We start from the raw sequence: 23,007 nt of genomic DNA on the forward strand, positions 1-23,007 counted from the left end.
AACCACAGCTCAGGCAGCAGCATTCTCCCACATGGCAGAGCCGAACACAGTTGCCGTGCATCTACGGCCACTTCCCACCCTCTGGCTGATTATCTGCCCCCAGTGGTACCACAGCTTGCCAGCAGCCTCAGGTTAAGGAAGGCTTGATCCCTGTGATCACACTGCTGGTGTGTGGCTTCTGCCCCAGTGACAGTAGGATGCCCATGATCACTGTGCTGCTCTGCATGCACTGAGGGGAGATCTCTGCCCTAGAAAGCAGAGCGCAGCCTCTGGCTCCCTTGTACAGCAGAACACTTTGACATCTCCACTGATGCACTCAGGCCACAGGAGCACAGTGTCACTATTGGGAGACAGACCTCAGGGGGTCTCCAGTCCAACCCCAGCTGTGGGCTCAGCCCAATTTGCTCAGCCTTGACAGCCTCCAATGAAGGAGGGGCCCCAGCTCAGTGGGGGTGTACTGCAGTGCCAGGCCGCCCCCAGCAACACCTGGGCTCCATAATGGGCACTGATGGCACACACGGCCACACGTGTGGGCACAGATGGGCAGCGACACAGACAGCCCCTGCATGCAGACACAGCACTGCGCAGCGCCTGGGCACTCACAGGTTCTCACACGGGACTGTGCTCGCACTCAGCCACCCGGCACACACTCACACCCACGCAGACACAGCCCTGCGTGCATCACCGCACAGACACGCGGAGCGCTCCGGACGTGCGCACACACACACGCTCATCCCTGGGCAGACACGGGCCGCGGCCCCGCCCCGCACACGCGGATCCAGACGTTCACCGTCCCGCCCCCGCGCGGACCCGGCTGTGCTGGACGCAGCCCCGCACCCGGCCGCCCCCTCCCCCGCCGCTCCCCGCACCCACCGGGGGCGGACGCGCCGCCCCGCGCCCTCCTCTCCGCGCAATCCCGGTGCGCACAGCGGGGCCGGTACCGGGCACCGCACACCGCTAACGGGCACCGGCACAGCAGGTAACAGGGGCGGACCCCGGGGAGGGACCCCCGCCCCGCTGTCGCCGCACCGAGACCGGCGCAGAGGGAAGGGACGCGGCACCACAGCACCGGTGAGAGAAGATGGAGGTGAGGCCAACTTCGGGATCGGTCCGGGGGTGTCGGGGCGCAGCGCTGCCCGGGGGGCTGGGAGCGCTCAGAGCCTTCGGGACCCCCTGGGTGTGCAGTGTCCGGGGAGCTGACGGCGGGGCGGGGGCTGCGGGAGCGGCGCATCAATGGGCGCGGGCTGGGGGGGGGGAGACGGAGGACAGGCAGAGCATCGCGCGTGTGACGTGGGGGAGAGCGGTGAGCGCAGACTGCGGAGCGCTGCGGGTGATGGAGCGGGTGGAGATGCCCCAGGGGAGGGCTGGGTACGGCGCGAGGGGACAGCGCTGCGCGGCGCTGGGCGGCAGGGAGCGATGATGGGAGTGAGGAGCGAGCGGGTGCCTGGGATCCCGGGACATCGCACCGCTGACATCCCCGCGGTGCTGGGCCCCGTGAGCTTCCGCCTGTGCCCCGCTCATGGCTCTCAGCGGATCCCAGCGCTGCAGGCGCTGCTCCTCAGGGACACACAACCACCAGGCACTTGGTTCCCGAACGGTGCCGCCGAGCAGCACGAGGGAGCCTTGCCCGGCTGCGAGTCCCGGGGTCAGCAGAGGGGCCGGCAAAGCCCCACCGGGCTGGGCCAGGAAGCGCTTTCCAGAAGGGACGGCGTCGGCTGATCCCCGGGGCCAGCCCTGATGCAGAGCGCTGCATGAGAACGCTGCTCTGCACAGCACTCTCCTACACAAAGACTCCCAACAGCACCATGAAGCAGCACAGGGTTACACACAGCAAAGCAGCAGCTGCTAGGATTTCCATGTACAGCAGAGAAGTGAAGACCACAGCCCCAGCAGCACAGAAGATGCTCACAGCCTCAGCTGTGCTCTGCATTACAGAGCAAGGAGCCTCTGAGGCACAGCAGAGCCGTGCCAGCAGCAGGGCTGCTTTGATGGCTCCAGCACTGAAGGAAATCAGCTGCGTCCAGGGAAATATCAGTGTGGCCATAGGAGCAGAGGAGGAGGAGAGCAAGGCAAGGTGAACTGAGGTGTATTGTCAGGGAGCAGATAGAGCAGAGATGTCCCATGCAGGGAGGCAGAGCTGAGAACAGGGGGCAAGACTCACCTGTAGGGCAGGGACAGGCTGCTGACAGCTATGGGTTGTACAAGCAGAAATCACCAAGAGAAGGGAGACCAGTAAACTCAGGCCACAAGTGAAGTCCAACAAAGGTAATCCCACAAAGCTGGGCACAGCCTCACACACACACACACACACACACACACGTCTAACCTAAATTCAACCTCTTCCAATGTGGGAAGTGCTGCAGGGCTGTCCATGTGTGGAGGGCTCAGCGGAGGCTGCTGGCAGCCTCACCTCTCCATCCCCATTCCTCCCCAGCTGCCGTGAGCCCTGCGTGCCATGGAGGAGGTGACGGAGCTGCAGACCGGGGGGAACTCCCTCCTGAAGGCAGTGTGGCTGGGCCGGCTGCGGCTCACCCGGCTGCTGCTGGAGGGGGGGGCCTACATCAATGAGAGCAATGAGAAGGGGGAGACGGCGCTGATGGTGGCCTGCATCACCACACACGTGGACCAGCAGAGTGTCAGCAAGGCAAAGATGGTTAAATATCTATTGGAAAACAAGGCAGATCCAAACATCCAGGACAAATCTGGGAAGACAGCCTTGATGCACGCCTGCATCCGTGGCGCGGGCGGTGAGGTGGTGACCCTGCTGCTGGACAATGGGGCCGACCCCAGCCTGGAGGACCACTCCGGGGCCTCTGCACTGGTGCACGCCATCAACGCCGACGACAAGGACGTTCTGCAGCACCTCCTGAACGCCTGCAGAGCCAAAGGGAAGGAGGTGATCATCATCACCATGGACAAGTCAGCCACTGGCACCAAGGCCACCAAGCAGTACCTGAACATGCCCCCCTTGCTGGACTTCAAGGAGAGGGTCCCCTCTGAGGCGAGCACCACGGCACTGAAGACAGCCGCCCCGTGTCCCCAGCACACCGAGCAGGAGGTGCCCCCCGGGGACGGCCCCCCCACCAAGGCCACCCCAGAGCCACCCTCCCCAGGCTGGAGGGGTGGCACCACCACCAAGAGGGCACGGCTGCCACAGCTGAAACGGCTGCAATCGGAGCCGTGGGGGCTGGTCGCACCGTCAGTGCTGGCCGCGCACCACGAGGAGCAGCGGGTGCGCACGGACGATGAGCTGGTCAGCAGCATCGGGGAGCTCGCGCTGTGCAGGAAGGGTCCCCTCACCCGCAGCAAGGACGCTTCCCTCTTCCCTCTGGTGGACGAGCAGGCTCTGCGCACGCCGCCAGCCCCCGGATCCGGCTGCAGGAAGGGGTTCGAGAAGGGCCCCCAGCGCCTGCCCCGCAGGAGCACGGTGCCGGAGCCGCCGGAGAGCAGCGAGGTGATGGAGACCCTGCACTGGAGGCGGATGAGCGCCGAGCACCACGACAGTGACACCGTCATGGCCGAGCTGGGGAAGGTGGCCGCAGAGAGGAGGAAGCTGAGCGGCTCTCACCTGGCTCTGCTGGGCGGTTCACGGGAGGCTCTGGATGGAGCCCCCAGTACCTCGCCCGCCGCTGCCCGCCGCCCGCCCAACCTGCTGGAACGGCGCGGCTCCGGCACGTTGCTGCTGGACCACATCGCTCACACCCGGCCCGGCTACCTGCCCCCCCTCAACGTCAACCCCAGCCCCCCTATCCCTGACATCGGAGCCAGCAGCAAGGCCCCCTCCCCGCTGGCCGCCAGCTTCAGGGCCCTGGTGCCGGTCGCGCCCAGCTCCCCCAAGCGGGGTGACCTGAGAACCAAAAAGAAGCTCCTCCGGAGGCACTCCATGCAGCTGGAGCAGATGAGGCAGCTCTCTGATTTTGAGGAAATCGTGGCACAGTAGTTCGGTGGTTCGGAGTGGGGTGGTGCTGCACTGGGAAGTGCTGGCGGCCCCCGGCGCACTGCCCCATGCACGGGAGCGGAGCAGGGGGTGCTGCGCCCATTTCCCAGTGCTGGGGGGACAGCAGGTGGCAGCGGGCACAGAACTGAGTGCATGGAGCCCTGCCGTGCCAGCTGCTTTTGGACTATTCCCCCTGCAAGCACTTCTCTGAGAAATCCAATCCCAGCACGTTGAGGTAGAGCCGGGCGTCACACAAAGGCTCCTGGCTGCGGAGTGTTTGTTCCTGGTTATTTACGATCCGGTTTTCATCCCTCCCACTCATCCTAATGCAGAAAGCGGGCTGGGAGCCCCACGCCGGGGAGTCGGGGGCTGATGTGTGTGTGAAGTGCCTACCGGGAAGGAGCTCAACGCTGCGAGAGCCTGGAGAGCAGAAATAACCCTCCTTAGCAATTGAATGTATTTATACCCTCACTGTGCTGCAGAAGCGAGACAGTGCTCCGAGGTTCTGTGATTCCCTTTCCAAGCACTTTGCAACACAGCGCCGGATCCGCGGCTGGTGCAGGAGGGGGGCCGTGCACAGAGCCGGGTTTGGCGCACCGTGCCCGTGGGGGGGCGGCTGCCCGGCCCCACTGCGCTGTGGGACCCGAGGATGCTGCACTGCGGCTCCGCCTGCACGGGAGCGCTCTCTGGAAATGCGTTTTCAATTGAAATGTGTTGTTTAGAGTAAAGCTGGGCTTATATTTTTACAGCCGTTAAGTTTCTGCTTCCTGTTGCTCAGATGTTTTACAGGCGGGTTTTCAGGCACACTTTATCTCTAACCATGAAGTCCGTCTTCCATTTTCGGCTGAGGAATCCCAGATCCCAGGTTTCCATTCACACATATCCCGATATCTCTATTGTCGACTCTCTCACAGCGTTGGTGCAAACGCGGCTCAGCTCCTCCCTGCGCGGGGGTTGTGAGCGCGCATCGCACTGCGGAAACGCGCATCTCACTGCGCGGACGCGGGGCAGCGCCACAGCGCAGCAGCTGCCGCTCGGTGCGCGGTGCGGGGCTGACGCCGTGTGACGGACGGCGGTTCTACATCCCCGCTCTGCCCGCAGCCTCCCGCCTCCCCCTCCGTCCCCCGGCCCCGCACGGAGCCGCCCCCGCCCGGAAGCGCCGCGGCGCCGCCACGTCAGGGGGGGGAACGGCCACGGGCGGGGCGATCGCGGGGCCGAGGGGAGCGGGACGGAGCGGTGCGGGGTGAGGGGCAGGATGCGGGGCTGGGTTCTGGCCCTGCTGCTGGGCGCGCTGCGCGCAAGCGGCACCGAGCTGACTTTCGAGCTGCCCGACAGCGACAAGCAGTGCTTCCACCAGGAGCTGCAGCGAGGCCTCAAGTTCACGCTGGACTACCAGGTACGGCCCTGCCCCTACCTGTGTCCCCACCCGTGCCCCCCAGCCTCCGCAGAGCCCCGAGCGGGGCAACCCCCGCAGCTCGCCCCTGCGCCCCCCGTCCCCCCTGTGCTGCCCCGGGAGCTGTTCCCAGACTCGTGCCCAGCAGTGCTCACATCAGAGCCGTTTGGGACGTGCTCACAGTGGCCCCCCGTAGGGGCTGTCCCTCCGTGCATCCTGCCCGTGCCCCCCCCAGCCTGGCCCCTGCTGATGGTGGGCATAGTGGCACGGTGCCCGTGCTGCTCGGGACATGGCTGTGCGCGTGGCACGTTTTGGGGCAGCACTGCTCCGCCCGTGGTGCCGGGTTTCATAGTTTCATAGTTTCATAGTTTCGTGCGGGTTGGGTTCTCGGGGTCCAGCAGGTGCTGCCCACATCTCCCTGTGCAGGTGATCACCGGGGGCCACTACGATGTCGACTGCTACATCGAGGACCCCAACGGCCGCGCCATCTACAGGGAGACCAAGAAGCAGTACGACAGCTTCCCGCACCACACTGAGCTCGCGGGGATCTACACCTTCTGCTTCAGCAATGAGTTTTCCACGTTCTCCCACAAAACCGTCTACTTCAACCTCCAGGTGGGCGACGAGCCTCCCATCCTGCCCGACATGGGCACCCGCGTCACCGCTCTGACTCAGGTGCGTTGCAGCATGTGGCCAAACGGCACAGCCCCGTGCACAGCGCTCGCTCCCTTCCCCTGTGCTGCATGCAGAAGTGCCGCCATCCTCCTGGTGGCAGAGCGGAGCCGCGGTGCCAGGCTGGGGCACGGAACCCTCGCTGAGCCGCAGGGTGTCCCGCTGCCCCCCCGCCCCAGCCGTGCCCCGTGGGTAACACTTCGTGCCTGTCCCCCCAGATGGAGTCCGCCTGCGTCACCATCCACGAGGCGCTGAACGCAGTGATCGACTCCCAGACTCATTACCGCCTGCGGGAAGCGCAGGACCGCAGCCGGGCTGAGGAGCTCAACGGGCGAGTCTCGTATTGGTCGGTTGGGGAAACCGTCATCCTGTTCGTGGTCAGCGTTGGGCAAGTGATGCTGCTCAAAAGTTTCTTCACGGAGAAGAGGCCGGGCAGCAGCGCAGCTGGCACCTAATGCCACGGCTGTGCCCGTCCCAAACTGCAGGAGGGGCCGGGGTCTCATGGTGCTGCAGCAGGGACGTGGCTGGGGATGGAACGGGGAGAGCTGGCGTTGCTCACCCGGTGGAGAACAGCTGCCGAGCACCAACATCCCCACATCCATCCTCCCCAGCAGCAGCCCCCGGGATGTCACCTGCCCCCACCGGTGCCAGGCCACCTCTGGGCTACGTGCTGCCAGCACAGCTCAGCCCCTCACATGCAGGGCTAGAATCCAGCCGCGTGCACACAGCTCCCTGCTGTTTCTGCAGTGGGCAGGTTGTCCCCCGAGCACACACAGCATCTCCCACGTTGGAGTTTCAGCAGGGGCTCTTGGCTTGTTTATTTCATCTGCTTCTCCCTGTGCCACATTTCCTAGGCCACAGGAGTAAGCAGCATGTTCCACAGAGGATATTTTTGTACTTGCCCGAGTCCATGCCAGAGCCCCATCCCCTCCCCTTAGTCCCAGCCCCCAGGGGCAGTTCACTGCAGCACCCGGCCTGTTCCAGCAGCACCACTTTGTCCTTCCACTTTGCCACTTCAAAATAAACCCACATGACTCTGTTCCTGCTGCTGTTATTGGACACTGCTCCCAGCACGGCATGGCAAGCTCCTGCCCCATTGTGTCCCCAGTGCTGTCAGCACCTTTGCATGGCCACTGCCCTCCCGGGTGTCCAGCATGATGCTGCTCCCTGTGTATGGCTGCCCCTGCAGCGCCATGCCATGCGGTCATGGTGTGGGATCAGGGCATCAGCACCATCCTTCGGCCCTGCCATCACCACCCTGCAGGGACTGTAACTCTGCTCAGCTCTCCCTGCTCCCTGCAGCTACTGTGAGGCTCTTGTGGTGCCCCCAGAGCCCAGTCTGCCCTGGGCCGTGTCCAGCCCTGCTGCAGAACAAGGTGCAGGGGTGGGTGCCCAAAGCTCACTGTGCCCATCCTGCCCATGCACCTTCTGGAGTGATGCCAGACTCCTCCTGCAGCCCTCTGTCCAAGGGGATGAATTTTGGCAGCTCCAGATTCCTCCCATCACCACTGCCCACTTGTGCTCTGTGCCAGGTCCAGCTTCAGGATCTATCAAATGCACTTACGGCACAACTCCATGTGCCAGATCCAGGGAACCCCACTGAGGAGTGGCTCTCGCTGCCCACTCCCCCACCAGCAGCTCCCACACTTGTAGGCGTCCCACCCACAGCCCACCGTGGGCCAGAGCTGCAGCCCCCACAGTAGCCGAGCAGCACAGCTGTGTGCCTGGCCCTGGCAGCACTGCTGGCCTTGGAGCAGCTGCTGTGCTGCTGGGTGCTGCCGGTCCCGCACCTCGCAACGACCTTCAGCAGCAGCCCAGCTCCTGTTCCCAGCAGCAGCCGAGTGCAGGGCTGGCACAGGACCAGAAGGACTGCAGGCCCTGTGCTGTGCAGCCCCCAGCAGTGCTGTGGGGATGGCAGCACCACCCTGGCCTTGGGGACAACTGCCAGCAACAGCTCCCTGTACGACCCATCCCCAGCCCCTGTGCTGCCCACATCCAGGGATGCAGGCAGCACATGAAATGGCCACAGGATGCTTTATTGCTGCAGTGTGCTCCAGGATGTAATATAAATGGGTGCAGAGAGGGAAGAAGGATGGTTCACACCCACCTGGCTGTAGGAGCAGCTCTGCTCTACCACTTACAGAGGGAATTTGGAGCGGAGCCCCCACCGCCTGCCCTCACTGCTCACAGAGTGCCATCCTCATGGCATCAGGCTGCCCCGGCTCACAACGCGCTGCTCTGGCAGGAACCAGCCCCAGTGGGAACCCCCAGCTCCATGGGTGGCTGTGGCTCCTCTGTGCCCCCTATACACTGCCTGCCCCGCAGGGATGAGGCTGAACAGGAGAAGGAACCCGTGGCTGGGGAGGGTGGCTCAGGCTCCGAGCTGCGCCCACAGGGACAGCCGCAGCGCCTCTGGAAGGGGATGGTGAAGAGCCCATAGGTGATGGGGTCCAGGCAGGCATTGAAGAGGCCAAAGATGAAGAGGATGTGGGAGAGGGACGGTGGGACCTTCTGCTGCATGACCCGTGGGCAGAACCAATACCACAGCCCCAGCAGATAGTAGGGGGTCCAGCAGAGGATGAAGGAGGAGACGATGACCAGGCTCATCTTCAGCGTGCGTAGCCGTGCCCGTGGGATGTTGTTCCCGGAGCACCGCAGTGCCACGTCCCTGGAGGAGACTGAAACGTGGCAATGGGACCAGTGAGCAGAGGGCTCGGCCACATAGGCAGGATGGGAACTCCCTCCCAAGGAGGGAGCGAGGACCTCCACCATCCTGGCCAAGGCTGCACACTGGTCTACCTGCAGCCCCCCCTGCCAGCCCCACTCACAGAGACTGGAGCCCATGCGCCGGGAGATCTCCAGCAGGATGCGCGTGTAGCAGCACACCATGATGAGCAGCGGCAGCAGGAAGAGGCAGGTGAAGCTCAGCATGTTGTAGAGGGTCTCGTGCCAGGGCTGCGGGAAGCTGCCGCGCGTGGTGCACTGCGTGAAGTTGTGCGGGGCGTGCAGGGTGACGGTGTGGAACAGGAACAGCTGGAAGCAAAGCAGAGGTGGGGAGGGGCTGAGACGGAGCTCCCCAGGGCGGCACCCAGGGGTCTCGGGTCTCACCAGAGCTGCACTGCCACCCCCGAGGAGTCCCTGGGCCCCCCCAGGAGCGCAGGGTGTGCGGGGCAGGGCAGGGCAGGGCAGGGCAGGCACCTGCGGCACAGCGAGCGCAGCGCTGAGCATCCACGCGGCACGGAGCATGGCGCGGATCCTGCGCCGAGCACGGGCGATGGCCAACGGGCGCAGGATGGCGGCCTGCCGGTCCAGGCTGATGACCACGGTGACGAAGGCGGAGGCGTACATGGCCAGCAGGCGCAGGTACATGAGGAGGCGGCAGGCCAGGTCACCCGCCCGCCACTGCAGCGTGATGTTCCAGATGGCGTCCAGCGGCATCACCACCACCGTCACCAGCAGGTCGGCCGCAGCCAGGTGCCGCAGCAGCAGGCGGATGTGGGAGCGCCCGCCGCCCCCCCGGCCCCCCGCCGCCCGCAGCACCGCCACGTTGCAGCCGGCCGAGAGCACAAAGAGCACGAGGGTGGCTGCCACGCGGGCCTGAGCGGCGGGCGAGAAGGTGGGGAGCAGCAGCGGCTCCTCGGCGCCCTCGGGACGGGGGCTCCAGGCACAGCCCTGCTTGGGGTGGGACACGCTGCTGGAGGGCTCCGTGCTGACGTTCCCCACCGCGGGGCCTGGGTCCAGCCAGCCCCCTCCTGCTGTGACAGGCAGATGGACAGAGCGACCCATGCAGGGCTGGGGGTACTCAGGGGACAGGGAGACCTACTGACCCACCCAGGAGCCCATGTCAGCTCACGGCATTCCCATCTGCAGCCCCCACACCCCGTAGAGCTACGGGATTCCGGCATCTCAGATAAGCACAGGAAAGTGGTCTCAGCCTTCCTTAGCCCCCCGCCTGCCCCAGGCCATTAATGCCACCCTGTCCACTCCACCCCAGAGCATCCCTCGTGGTCCTCCTACTCAGGGATAAGGGCGCCCCCCAGTGCGGGAGCCCCCAGGTGCAGCACCCCACGCACCCCTCACACCTCACCTGCAGCCGCCGCATCCTGCCCCGCTCCCGCGCCGAGCCGGGCCATGTCGGGGCTGTTCAAACACCACCCGCTCAGCGCTCCCACATTGGCACCAGCCGCATCCAGCCGGGACACACGCAGCAGGGCCGGCACTGCAGCACTCTGCTGCCTGCAGCCACCTCCGCTCCCGGCCGGCGCTCCGCCAGCCGCTGCCCGCGGGACGCCCTTGGCAGCTCAGGTTGCTCCTTGACGTAGCCAACCTGCGTGGAACGACTCCGTCCTTTATCCTGCATCACCCACACAGAGATGAGCGTGAGCAGCCTCATGCATACAGAGACATGTGCACACACACATACAGTGTATCTCCAGCCCGTGCCTGCACCCAGGAGCTGAGGGGTGCCCGGAGCTGGGACTACCGCTGCGGGGCGGCGTGTGGGGGGCACAGTGCTCGTTGTTTTGGGGCGTATCGTTCGTGGGGACTCAAAGATCCACAGATCCCATCCCCGCCTCTCAGCTGCTCCGCAGGATCACGGCTGCAGGCTGGGGGAGGGGAGCGCGGCTCTTTTGCATCTCAAAGGCTGCGTCTCCCAGGCGGAGGGCATTACCGTAATTAGCAAGTCACCTCAGTCATTTCACAGATAAGTGGGGCTCATTAGCCCTGCAGACCTCCTGCCCCAGGGATCCCGGTGCGCATTAGCATCTGCCCGCCAGCCCCGGGATGGGGCTCTGCACCGCTCGACACCCCGAGTCGCGGGGATCCCTTACGGCCCCGTACCCGCCCTCCAACCGGCACCCGCGGGGTCTCCACCCGGCCGAGTGCAGCCCCCAGGTGACCCTGCGACGTGGGGCCCTCCCAGGCTCCGGGCACGGGCTGCGGGCATCGCTCAGCTGTCACTGAGCCGCACCTGGGCAGAGCTGGTGAGCTCCATTCCCAGAGCTGGAGGTGTCTGTCCTGATACCTCCCGGCAATTGCTTTCCCAGATGCCGTCCCCAGCCGCATGGTGCCGGCTCAGGGTCCCGCAGAGATGCTGGCTCTGTGTGACAGCCCTGGTGCGGTTTCCCCAGCTCTGCTGTCCTCTCAGCCCCACCGTGTTGACTGTGTACGTTGCACCCATCCCGCGCCCAGCAGCTGCTGCAGAAATGGCCACGTGATGATACTCAGAGTGAGCAAAAGGGTTTATTTATATACAGTCACAGTATATTATGTACAGTCACGGCCAGCATGGATCCAGGCTCCAAGCACCTCGTCTACACCACCCCCCAGCTGTCCGAGGGGGGGACACGTCTCGGTGGGTCCTGCAAGTCATGGACATCCGATGGTGCATCGCTCAGTGCTGGAGCTGAGGTGGGAGCAGAGCTTCCAACAGGGAGAGCAGATCTGCTGAGATGTCCTATGGGGAAGAGAGAGTTGGTGAGGAAAGTACGGCCAAGGCAGGGATGTAGGGCAGGGCTGTGTGCGGGACAGCAGCATTTGGGGTTGGCAGAGCCCACCATCATGAGGGCACCAGCAGGATTCTGTGCCAGCTGACGGGAGCCCAACTGATGCACCGGGGAAGGTGGCAGCAGCTGAAGGCTCCAAGCACCCCACATACATGTGCCACAGGATAGATGGGGGTCCTCTCCACTCCCAATCCCAGATCACATCACTGTGACCCCAACCCTACTTCCACACCACCACAGGAGCACTCCGAGCCCACCAGAGAGATTGTGCTCAGCCCCACATTAGTATCCCAGCTCCACGGCCGCACACATACCTGGGTGACCATCTCTGCATCCACAGAGTCTGGCAGCAGCAGCCCCCCGTCCAGGATGGGGTCACCGGGATGGTCCGGAGAGGTCCCTGCCACTGCGCAGTGAGGAGGGGATGGCCAGGAGGACACGCTGGAGGCCGGAGCACCGTGCAGTGCTGGGGGACTCCCCGCGGTGGGGCTGTAGGAGGGTGATGACCAGAGCCCCATCTCCATGTCAGGAACCCCGTGCAGCTCCGGGCAGGTCTCCATCACGGGGCCAGTAGAGAGCGGCCCCCAGGTCCCCATCCCCGCATCCAAAGCCCCGTGCAGATCCGGGGGGCTCCCCCAACCCTCCGAGCTGGGGGGCGAAGCGTCCCACGGGGCCGGGGGGCACAGCCGGGGGTGCGGGGGCTGGCAGCAGCCCAGGCCCTGGGGGCAGAGCGGGCAGTGGCGGGGGGCCGCCCCCCGGCGCAGCAGCAGCACCTCCTCGCTGAGGCCCAGCAGCGCCGAGAGGTGGGCGATGTAGCGGGTGGCGAGGCGCAGGGTCTCGATCTTGGTGAGGCTCTGCCCGGCGGGCGCCAGCGCGGGCGGCAGGTAGTGCCGCAGCCGGTGCATGGCCTGCGCCAGCCGCCGCATCCGCAGCTTCTCCCTCTCGCTGGCGCTCTGCCGTGGGCCCCCGGCCACCCCTGAGCCCCTCCTGCCCGCGGGACCGCGGCGCGGTGCCCTGGCAGGGGGTGAGAGGCCGCAGGAATCGGGTGACGGTGCCGGCGAGCTGCTGCTGTAGCCCTCGGGCTCGGGGACTGCGGGGAGACCCCAGTCGAGCGGTGGAGACGCGGTGCGCAGCGCGAGGCTGGGAGCTGCCGGGTGGGCCATGGCTGAGGGCTGGGAGCCGCCGGCCCCGGAGCCCCGGCTTTATGCTGGGCCGGAGGTGTGAAGTGGCACCTCCATGGCCGGCGTCGGCAGCACTTCAAAGGCGGGGGCCGAGGGCAGCCATCCTTTGAACAGGAGGGTGAGGATTTTTACCCCGGCGGTGTGAGGCTGCTCCGTGCTGCCCACCCCCCAGCACTGCCCGCACCCCAGCAGCAGTGCTGGCACAGGGCAGGAGGAGCCCCCCCCAGCAGCGATGCACACGGGGTGTCTGCAGTGCGGTCAGCTGCTGGGCCGGCAGCGGGCTGAGCACGGCGAGCTCTGCGCTGCAATGCATGCTGCAGACACTGGGGCTGGCGCATTTCTCTGTCTGCACCACGTCCCCAGTGCAGCAGTCCCAGAGCCCAGCTCTGCACTGTCCCGCCCCATCCTGATCCCCAGTGTGACCCGCAGGGCCAGGCTGTGTCCAGCACCATGCCCCCATCCCCGTCCTCAGCCGGGCAACGGGCTTTGCCCAGCTCCCCCCCACCCCCCGCAGTCCCGCTAATGGCATTTCACATGCTGGTACTAACGAGCCCTGACGCCTGCGGAGCCGCCTGGCTCTGCCTGCACCCGGTGCCCAAAGTCCGCTGCTGTGACTGACATCTCCCGCGCTGCAGCCCCGACTCCCACCTGCCCCCATTTTCCCCTCAGCTCTGACCCTATAACCCCGATCCCGATCTCCAGTCCCTGCAGCGGCACCCACGGGTGGCGCAGCGCCGCAGCCCCGGCCCCTCCTGGCACGCACGGACCCGTCCCCACTGCAGGGGCTGGGAGGGGGCTGGGATGGGGCCCCCCGCCGCGTTCCCAGGCCCCGCACAGGAGTCGCGCGCTGCGGGTGTAAAGGTTTCCAGGGAAACCCGGCACCGCGAGGGAAGGAAAATAGATCAGGGAGATCCAGGAAGGCCGGGGGTGGAGCATCCCCGTAACAGCGCGGCCCCGCTGTGTGCTGGGACTCAGCCCCGCACGGCACGGGGTGAAGCACCGCTCACGGGGCGCAGAGCCGGGCCCAGGGCACGGAGCAGGACGTGGGGCGCGGAGCCGGCTGCAGTCACGGGGCGCTGCTCCCCGGGAAGTGCTGACCGTGGGGCTGCGTGAGCCACCCCTGCGTCAGCAACATCACATGGAAGTCATTCGGTTTTCCCCTCACACGCTGTGACACGGAGGTGGTGAAATCAGCCCTGACTACAGGTCACCCCCAGTGGGGCCGTGGCTCATCTGCGCTGCTCTCCACACGGGGCAGTGCCGGTACCGGACCTCCATCCCTGAGAAGTCACATCGCATGGATGTCGCTGAGCACTCAGCAGTGCCAACAAACAGGGCCCCCCCTGCGCACCTCCTGGCTGCCATTGAGCTCACGCTGTTCCCAGCACTGACGGAGCCACACACAGCCCGGGGCGCCCCGTGCTGGCAGGGCACATCGCTGCAGGGCACCCCAGCACCCAGCACCAGCTCCCAGCTGTCTGCCACCACCCGCACTGCCCAGCTGGATGTCACAAGGACACCAGCCGCCATTTCCCACCCTGCGGATGCTACAGACACAGCAGATATGCTGATGATTTCACAGAGGAAGAAGTGCCCCTGTGCTGTCCCACCCAAGGTCTGAGATCATTGGAACACTGTACAGCACTGTGCTCGGGCTCCTGACGTCACCTGCGCACCCACAGGGCTGGAGCTGCAGGGGGACATGGGGATCTGCAGAGGATCCAGCCCAGAGGTGCTGTTTAGGGGTGCTCAGAGGGAGCTCTGCACCCACAGGTACAGCCCTGGGCACGGCCCCTTCCCCACATGTCCCCTTGTGCAGCTCCGGCGCTGCCTCCCCCCCCGTTCCCAGACCCCCTCCTGTGTCTCATTAGCTGACGAGCTCCCGGGTAATGAGTTTTGCGGCCCTGCTGGGCAGCCACTTCCCACCTCCCTCTGTGTTTAGACAAGTGCTGGAGTGCGGCCAGGGCCGGGGTCAGAGCAGAGCAGAGCCTGCAGCCCCCTGTCGGGGAGCCGGGATCCTCCACTCCCTCCAGGCTGCGCTATTGGAGTGCAGTGCAGGGCACTGCGGTGAGGGTGCAGGGCCTGGGGTCTGCAGCAGCTGGGCAAGAAGCATGGCTCAGTGTACGTCCACACCCACACAGTGTGCCCAGCTGCACATAAGCACCTCAGGGACACACAGCAGCATCCCACAGAGCCAGGGAGACCAAAGCAGGGGCACACAAAGGGCAGAGTGGTGTGGGGATGCCAGGATTGCTGGCAATGGAAGGTCAAGGCCTCGCTGCCCCATAGCGCCGTGCCACAGTGCAGGTGCTGGCAGGGCTGCTCAACACGTTAGCATCTCTCATGACCGTGTGAATTGGTCCTTGCACACTTCCCAGCACCGGGCAGTGCCAATTAAGGGCTGGAGGAGTCAGAACTGACACCTCCGCAAATGGGTCCAGCTTTCCCAGGCTCCCGGCCCAGTTGCAGCCCACGCCATGTAGGTTTTGACACCTCCAGGTGGCCACAGAAGTGTCACCTCGCACCTCGGGCCCACATAAAGCCAGGGCTGCCAAAGGACCCCCGGACGTGAGCAGCCCCAGAGCAGAACCCACCATGGCCGGGTCCCCACTGCCGCCCCACGGCCTCCAGGCCCCAACAGCCGCCTCCCTGACCCCACCTGGGGAGCTCTGCAGGCCCGGCAGCGGGGCTGGGCTGAGGCGGTGCAGGGGTCCCACGGGCAGGAGGGGCTCAGGGGTGGCCGGGGGCCCACGGCAGAGCGCCAGCGAGAGGGAGAAGCTGCGGATGCGGCGGCTGGCGCAGGCCATGCACCGGCTGCGGCACTACCTGCCGCCCGCGCTGGCGCCCGCCGGGCAGAGCCTCACCAAGATCGAGACCCTGCGCCTCGCCACCCGCTACATCGCCCACCTCTCGGCGCTGCTGGGCCTCAGCGAGGAGGTGCTGCTGCTGCGCCGGGGGGCGGCCCCCCGCCACTGCCCGCTCTGCCCCCAGGGCCTGGGCTGCTGCCAGCCCCCGCACCCCCGGCTGCGCCCCCCGGCCCCGAGGGACGCTTCGCCCCCCAGCTCGGAGGGTTGGGGGAGCCCCCCAGATCTGCACGGGGCTTTGGATGCAGGGATGGGGACGTGGGGGCCGCTCTCTACTGGCCCCGTGATGGAGACCTGCCCGGAGCTGCACGGGGTTCCTGACATGGAGATGGGGCTCTGGTCATCACCCTCCTACAGCCCCACCGCGGGGAGTCCCCCAGCACTGCATGGGACACCGGGCTCCATGTCACAGCCCTCACCATCATCGCTGTGCAGCATCAGAGCAGAGACCCCACTGGAGCCCCTCCAGAGATACATGACAGCCAAAGGCACCGGGACAGAGCCCTCCTGCTGCATGGAGCCTGCAGTTCCTTCCCTGCATCCTGGGGTGAGAGCAAAGGCCATGGAACCCTCAGGACTCCCCACATGTGGCTCTCAGGTACACATGGGTGCATGTGGGCTGGCGGTAGAGTCTGGGATGTGGTGGAGTGGGATGGAGGATGCTCTTGCTGTGCACATGTGTGCCATGATGAGGGTGACTGCATGGGGCGGGGGAACAGCACAAAGCACATGGAGCTGCAGGGCCAGCCCAGGATGCATGCACAGGGCCACAGCCCTGTCCCACACAGCCACCTGACACGCAGCCTTTCTGCAGATCGGCAGCCCCCTGGACCTGGACATGTTCATCTCCTCCGACGTCCACGCGACCCCTGTCCTGCCTGGCTGCAGCCCCGCACGGTGCTGGGGGTGGTGGAGCTGATGTGCTGCCTGCAGCTGATGACACAGCATGGGGACAGTGCCAAGGGGCACTGCAGGACACTGGGAGGGGCTCCCCATTAAAGCTGCTGCGTGTTGATGCACTTTGCCTCGTTATTGCTGGGCTCCTGCTCGCTGCGCCCCGACACGGGAAGGGGCCCTGGGAGGGGGGGGGGGCGTGGGAGGGCAATGCTCAGCCTTCACCCCCACCTTACACACCTCGATGTGCTGCCCCCAGATTCGGGGCTCATCCCGGTGCATCCCACAGCCCAGAGATGTCCCCAGGGCTGGGGTAACAGAGAAGCCCCACCTCTGGGCTCCCGCAGCCCTCCACCTGGGCGCCCCCTCGCCTTTCTGCATCCACGAGTGTTTGGGGTTGGGGCTGGAGGCGCTGTGCCATCCCCCCGCAGCGCCGCGGTCGAGCTCACACGCAGCCGTCAGACGGAGGGGCCGAGCGCTGGCGTCGGCGCAGCCCCCGGAGCCACTTAGCACCGGGCTCCTAACAGCCTGGGTCTGCCTCCGCTCCGGCCATTTCCTGCCCCGGCCCCGCTCAGCCCCACAGCCACGGCCACACCGCGCTCCCGTGCCCCTCTTTATTTACAAGACCCCACGTCTGGCACGAGCCCTCGCTGTGCCCGGCCCCGTGCCCCCCCCGCCCATCATCCAGGCGCCGGGCGCTTCCCGTCACGAGCAGCGAAGGGCTCAGCGGGGCCGGGCCGGGGTGGGCGCGGGACGGCGACGGAGCGGACGAGAGACCGGGCCGGCTGCGGGGAGCGGCAGCGGAGCAGGGTTAACTGGAGGCGGTCTCGGCCAGGAACCAGGAGTGCACGAGCTCCTTGTTCTCCTTCACCCAGTTGATGTTGGTCCTCGTCCGCTCCAGCGCCTGCTCCAGGGCGCGCGTCCCAGAGCCGAAGCCGATGTCCTGGTTGTCAGCCTTGAACTGCTCCAGCTGCGAGGGGGGGACAGAAGGGATGGGGCGGTGCGGGGACCCCGCAGCCAGCACCCCGTGTCGGCAACCGGAGCCGGGCACACACAGGGCTCGGCGGGACAGAGAGACCCGGGTATAGGTGCCAGCCGGCAGCCGCTCACCTGCTGCAGCTCAAACTCGGTGTTAAAGCGCTGAGTGACGGATGAAATCAGCCGAGAGAAGGAGAAGGAGCCTCCGCCGTACCTGGGGGAGGGGACGGATGGCTGAGCCGGGGCTGCGGGGCGCAGCGCTGCCCCGTGTTGGAGCTGCCCAGGGTCCCCCCTCCCGGCACGCAGGAGACCGCAGCTGCTGCTCCCAGCCCCACGCGGCGCTCACTGGCCAAAAAGTGTCTTCCAGTTGCCGCGGATGAAATCCCAGGCCAGCGGCTGCCCCACCACGTTGCTGGCGATGCTGTTGATGGTGGAGGTGGCATCCTGCTTGCGGATCTTGGTGGGGTCAATGGTGTACTGCAGGTACCTGTGCGGGGGGAGCTGCCAGGTGAGAAGCTCTGCGGGCAGAGCCTGTTCCCCCCCCTCAGCCCTGCACCCACCGCTGCAGGATCCAGGTCTCAGTGCTGCAGGTCAGGGCCGTACGCAGCTTGTCGGCCTCGGACACCACAGGAGCCTCGAGGAAGCGCTCCCATATGAAGTCCCACGCCTCCTCGCCGCCCGTGGCCACAGCGCTGCAGTAGATGGCAGAGCGCAGATTCGGGGTGATGCTGTTGGGGAGAGACATCTCAGCACGGAGCCCTCGCTGTGCCCGGCCCTGCAGCACTGCAGCACTCACGGGTTGTTGCTGACATTCCGCTTCCACTGCTGGAAGAGCGCGGTGGCCAGCTGCTGGCACTCAGCGATGCCGTAGGAGCAGGCTGTGCTGATGGCGTTGATCTCACTGTACCTGGGGGCGAAGGAGCAGCCCGTGGGGCTGGGATGGGAGCACAGCCTCGGGCACCCACTTGGGGGGCTGCGCATCCCCCCTGGAGCACACTGCAGTGAGCACCACACGGCACCCAGGGCGGCAGGCAGCCCAGAGCTCTGCGGCACTCACTGATCCATCAGGTTGTCGGGGACGGAGGTCCAGTTGTTGGTGACATACTTATAGTGCTCAAACAGCGGCGTCACTTGCTTCTGGATGTATTTCTGCAGAGCGGGTGTGCAGGGCTCAGCGTGCAGCCCACACAGCAGCCCTGGCCCTCAGCACCCCCCGGGGCTGCGCTCACCGTCATGGCCCCGAACACTTCGCTGCGGTCGAACATCAGCTTGAAGTAGTGCAGGTTGTTGAGCGCTGCCTGCCACGGCATGTACTCCGTCTCCCCGCTCAGGAAGCGTGTGGTATTCAGTGCCAACGTCACGCTGACTTGCCGTGCCCTGCAGCAGGGGGATGGCAGCATGGAGATCCCTGTGCCCTCTGTGCCAAGCAACCCACCGCGTGCTGCCCAGCTGCCCCGCTCACCTGGCCAGGTTGAAGGCATCATCAATGATCTGCGCCCGGTTGATGACGGGGATGACCTGGGGGAGAGCAGAGCCAGTGCCACAGGGCAGCGCCAGAACAGGGTGTGTGGGACAGGAGTGTCACGTACCTGGTGGTTGTTGGACAGCTGCTGCAGGAGCTGGTCCCAGTTCTCCTGGTTGTAGTTGACACGGAAGTAACCGCTGACATTGAGGTTCAGCAGGAGCCAGGTGGAGCTGCCCACACTGAAGTTGCTGTTGGTATCTGTGGGGGCGGAGGGGTTCAGCTCCTACCCCAAACCCACCAGCACAAGGCAGGGGGGACAGCCAGCCCCCAGCCCAGACCCTGAGCACCGTACCTGAGACGTCCACCAGCCAATACATGTCCCCAGTTCTGCTGGGCGTCATCCAGGTGATGGGGACAATCCAGGTGTAGCTGTGCAGGGGACACAAGGTCAATAGACATCTCTTACCACCCACTGCCCCCAGCTCCTCCACACTCCACAACACCAGTGTCCTGGCCCTGCTCACTTGAACACAGAAGGTCTCTCCACTGTGGAGCTGGAGTCCAGAAGGAAGTGGCTCTGCTGGACGCTGCCAGTGAGTGTGTTGACAGTGACCACAGGGAAACCCATCTGCAGCGTCCAGCGGTCCATGATGGCACTGATAGTGGTGGGCAGCAGCACGTTGCTCTTGTTGACAGCCTGCAAGAGGCGTTGGCAGTGTTTCCTGGTTCTATGGGGCCCAGCACCATGCGGGAACTGCACCCCTCGCCCAGGGGAGACTGCAGCCACCAGAACTGGAGGGGGGTTGGGAGGGTGGGAGCAGCACAGAGAGCAGCCCACCCCGCTCATACCTCCTGCAGGTGCTCCCACAGGTCTGTGTACACGGTGTTTCCATAGGCGAAGGTGTGGAGGTAGGACTGCGGGAGAGCACCGGGAGAGCTGGGTGGGCAGGGGCAGAGGACCCCCGTGGAGCCCCAGGGAGGGACCACCTGCCACAACCACCTGCACCACAGCACAGCCCAGCAACCCCTGGCTCACCTGCAGCCCCAACTTGAACACATCTTCAGAGAGGAAATCAGAGAGCATCCGCAGCACCGACGCGCCCTGCGGAGAGAGCAGTGAGGCTCTGAGCACACAGCCCCACAGAGACCACCCTGCGACCCCGCGCTCCCAGACCCTGCACCCGAGACAGAGCACCCACCTTGCTGTAGGCGATGGAGTCAAAGACCTCACTGATCTGTGCTGGGGTGTTGATCTCATCCTCGCGGAAGGTGAGTGGGTGGGAGGTGGTCAGGGCATCGGTTGCCATCACCGTGTACAATTCATTCAGCACCATCAGGTCTTTCTGCAGGGGTCGGTGCAGCCATCAGTGCATAGTAGGGCAGCGCCTGGGCACTGGACAGCAGGGAATGCCTGTGCCCTCACCCCGTATCCATGCCCCGTGCCCATGCCTTGTGCCACATGCCTGTCCCCCTTGCCCTATACACATGCCTCATGCCCCACACCCATGTTCCACACCCCATACACGTTCCCCATGTCCTGTATCTGTGCTCTACAGAGCATACCCATACTCTGTACCCTATAACTCTGCTCTGCACTCCACACACGTGCCCCAAGTCCCACACACATGCCCCACATCCCATACACATGCCCCACATCCCATACACATGCCCCACATCCCATACACATGCCCTATGCCCGTGGCCACTGGCACCAGCACTCACAATGTTCCAGGTGGGCTCTGCTGAGTCTGCACCCAGGTACTCCACATAGGAGGCAAAGCCCTCGTTCAACCACAGGTCGTTCCACCACCGCAGCGTCACCAGGTTCCCAAACCACTGCAGAGGAGTGGAGCACCATGTCAGCAGGGCACCGTGTCCCCAGGGGTAAGTGGGGGCCCAGCAGGTACCTGATGGGCCAGCTCGTGAGCGATGACGGTCAACACTCGCTCCTTGTTGCCAATGGAGGAATAGGCATTGTCATAGAGCAGCGAGTTCTCCCTGTAGGTGACCAGCCCCCAGTTCTCCATCGCACCTGCATTGAAGTCAGGCAGGCCGACCTGATCTGGGGGATGGAGAGGTGCCATTGGCGCATGGCCACAGCTGGAGCAGCTGCCAGCAGCACAGCCCCACGCCCCCCACACCCACCAGACTTGGGCAGCGGGTAAGAAGTGTTGTAGTGTTCCTCAAAGAATCTGAGGATGGGTCCGGTCTTCTGGAGAGCATATGCGCCCTGCCCTTCAGCAATGGCTGTGGGGCGGCCCCAGATGCGGATCTGAGAGGAGAGATGGTGCCAGGCTCTGCTGCTGCCCAGGCTGTGCCCTGGGTGTGGGGCACGGTGCTCAGCTCACCTGCACCGGCCCAGTGTTGTTTTCTACATATTCGAACTGGCTGACGATGAAGGCCAGCAGGTAGGTGGACATCTTGGGTGTGGGGTTGAACTGGGTGACATTCCAGCTCTGTCCATCCATCTGCAGCTCGTAGGTGTCTGTGGGGAGCAGGGAACGGCTCAGCCACCCGCCCGCCCACCCGGCACAGAGCTCCCCCACCCCACTCACTGTTGGCAGGCATGTTGGAGATGGCCTTGTGACTGGAGGGGTGGATCATCGTCACCGTGAAGACAGCCTTCATGGCCGGCTCATCAAAGCAGGGGAAGGCTTTTCTTGCATCGGGGGCCTGCATCTGTGTGGTGGCCACCACCCTGCAAGCGAACCCATCAGTACCACAGCACCCGGCCTCTGCGGCCCCTCTGCCAAGGGCTGACAGCCCTCGGGGAGCCAGAGTCCCTGGGCTCACCCTGCCCGCACAGAGGGGCACACAGACTGTGCCCTGCACTCCTGGCTCCACAGCCACCTCACCCCACAGCACCATGCCCCCTCCCCTCCAGCCCTGCACCTACTTGGTGACGTTGCCCTCGGTGTACTCGCTGCGGTAGAATCCAGCCAGATCGTCGGCCAGCTCCCCGGTGAAGTCGCTGAAGAGTCGGTAGCGCTGGCCCTGCTGCAGCGGCGCAGCCAGCTGCACCACCAGGTACTGAGTGTTGGTCTCCAGCCACGTCCTGCTGATGGAGGGCGGCGCGGAGCCGTCCACCGCGTGCAGCGAGGCGTGGAAGTTGCCCTGCATCGTGTAGTTCAGCTTGTTGCTGTGGATCAGGATGAGGTCCGTGGCTTCCTCGCAGATGAACACCACGCTGCTGTTGCCCCTGAAGATGTACATGTTGTTGGCGTCGGGCGTCAGGAAGGGCTGCAGCGTCACCTCGTATCTCTCCGGCTTCAGCGCCGTCGGCAGCCGCCAGCGGTTCCAGGGGTTGTTGGGGGCAGCGGTGGTGCTGGCCGTGGTGGTGGCATCGGGGCCGCCGCTGCCTCCCGTCGATTTGTTCTTCTCCTGCGCGTACACCACGGACAGCGCGATGATGGTGGCCACGGCGCCCAGCGCCAGCACGATGCCCACGATGCCCACGCTCTTGCTGATGAAGAAGCCGGCTGCCATGGCGGGGCCGAGGAGCGGCGCGCGGAGGAGCTGTGCTGGGCTGGCACGGCTTTTAGCCTCTTGCTCCCGTGGGGTTTATTAGTCCAAGTTAATGGGTGAACGATTAAACGACCATGAGGCTCAGGGTGGCGACGGACCCCTGCGAGGAGCTTTCCGTCCGCCCACCTCCCCGCCCCGCAGCAGCGCTAATCCCGAGTGCTGGGGCAGGACGGGAGCTCAGTGTTGCACCACCGGGGCTGGGCAGCACGGCAGTAGGCACGGCTTCGGGCCAGGGCTGCTGGCATCCCTCCAGGGCCCCGGTGTAGCCCTGCAAAAGGAGGGACAGAGCGGGGTCACAGCCAGCAGCCACGTCCCCTCTGCACCATCGGGTAGGCGGTGCAGCAGGGTGGGTGCTGGCCCCCAGCATGGGCACATCCAGGGCCCCCTGTGCAGGCAGGGAGAGCATGGCATCGCAGCTGGGGGTCCTCAGGGCCAGGGAAGAGCTCCCCTGCCAGCAGCCCTCTCAGAGTGCAGGGCTGCATTACCAGCTGTGCGCCGGGAGTTCAAACTCCAGCACTAACGAACCCTGCACAGTCTGGCACATGCCCAGCAGCCCGTGTACCCCCTGAGCTGGGGGTCCCGACCTGCACA

At 65.4% G+C, this 23,007-nt stretch overlaps 6 protein-coding genes across 6 annotated transcripts; 3 read left to right on the plus strand and 3 right to left on the minus strand.

Annotated features, from left to right (window-relative positions):
* Positions 1-549: 549 nt before the first annotated feature.
* Positions 550-4,688, plus strand: ANKRD34C (ankyrin repeat domain 34C). Its single transcript, XM_015873457.2, has 2 exons — positions 550-1,087; positions 2,435-4,688. Exon 2 carries the CDS (start codon positions 2,456-2,458, stop codon positions 3,938-3,940), a length of 1,485 nt encoding a protein of 494 aa, XP_015728943.1. The 5' UTR covers positions 550-1,087; positions 2,435-2,455; the 3' UTR covers positions 3,941-4,688.
* A 437-nt stretch (positions 4,689-5,125) lies between these two features.
* TMED3 (transmembrane p24 trafficking protein 3) lies at positions 5,126-7,041 on the plus strand. Its single transcript, XM_015873212.2, has 3 exons — positions 5,126-5,333; positions 5,757-6,005; positions 6,221-7,041. The coding sequence occupies exons 1-3, from the start codon at positions 5,193-5,195 to the stop codon at positions 6,455-6,457; spliced, it is 627 nt and encodes a 208-aa protein (XP_015728698.2). The 5' UTR covers positions 5,126-5,192; the 3' UTR covers positions 6,458-7,041.
* Positions 7,042-7,152: 111 nt separating this feature from the next.
* Positions 7,153-10,563, minus strand: LOC107318988 (putative gonadotropin-releasing hormone II receptor). The gene is made up of 5 exons (XM_032446875.1): positions 10,426-10,563; positions 10,090-10,329; positions 9,201-9,754; positions 8,831-9,035; positions 7,153-8,680 (listed from the first exon to the last, which is right to left on the minus strand). Exons 2-5 carry the CDS (start codon positions 10,133-10,135, stop codon positions 8,226-8,228), a joined length of 1,260 nt encoding a protein of 419 aa, XP_032302766.1. The 5' UTR covers positions 10,136-10,329; positions 10,426-10,563; the 3' UTR covers positions 7,153-8,225.
* A 686-nt stretch (positions 10,564-11,249) lies between these two features.
* Positions 11,250-13,130, minus strand: LOC107318991 (mesoderm posterior protein 1). Its single transcript, XM_015873460.2, has 2 exons — positions 11,824-13,130; positions 11,250-11,460 (listed from the first exon to the last, which is right to left on the minus strand). The coding sequence occupies exons 1-2, from the start codon at positions 12,670-12,672 to the stop codon at positions 11,398-11,400; spliced, it is 912 nt and encodes a 303-aa protein (XP_015728946.1). The 5' UTR covers positions 12,673-13,130; the 3' UTR covers positions 11,250-11,397.
* A 38-nt stretch (positions 13,131-13,168) lies between these two features.
* Positions 13,169-16,554, plus strand: LOC107318989 (mesoderm posterior protein 1-like). The gene is made up of 2 exons (XM_015873459.2): positions 13,169-16,152; positions 16,369-16,554. Exons 1-2 carry the CDS (start codon positions 15,286-15,288, stop codon positions 16,471-16,473), a joined length of 972 nt encoding a protein of 323 aa, XP_015728945.1. The 5' UTR covers positions 13,169-15,285; the 3' UTR covers positions 16,474-16,554.
* Positions 16,555-17,048: 494 nt separating this feature from the next.
* ANPEP (alanyl aminopeptidase, membrane) lies at positions 17,049-22,684 on the minus strand. The gene is made up of 20 exons (XM_015873456.1): positions 21,788-22,684; positions 21,447-21,589; positions 21,240-21,376; positions 21,037-21,163; positions 20,799-20,953; positions 20,614-20,727; positions 20,091-20,234; positions 19,928-19,993; positions 19,741-19,806; positions 19,416-19,588; positions 19,244-19,320; positions 19,016-19,149; positions 18,889-18,944; positions 18,656-18,803; positions 18,484-18,575; positions 18,223-18,333; positions 17,987-18,154; positions 17,773-17,913; positions 17,559-17,640; positions 17,049-17,418 (listed from the first exon to the last, which is right to left on the minus strand). Exons 1-20 carry the CDS (start codon positions 22,375-22,377, stop codon positions 17,260-17,262), a joined length of 2,883 nt encoding a protein of 960 aa, XP_015728942.1. The 5' UTR covers positions 22,378-22,684; the 3' UTR covers positions 17,049-17,259.
* Positions 22,685-23,007: the final 323 nt, after the last annotated feature.

Source organism: Coturnix japonica, chromosome 10 (genome assembly GCF_001577835.2).
Source record: "Coturnix japonica isolate 7356 chromosome 10, Coturnix japonica 2.1, whole genome shotgun sequence".
In the NCBI taxonomy this organism is placed as follows: Eukaryota; Metazoa; Chordata; class Aves; order Galliformes; family Phasianidae; genus Coturnix; species Coturnix japonica.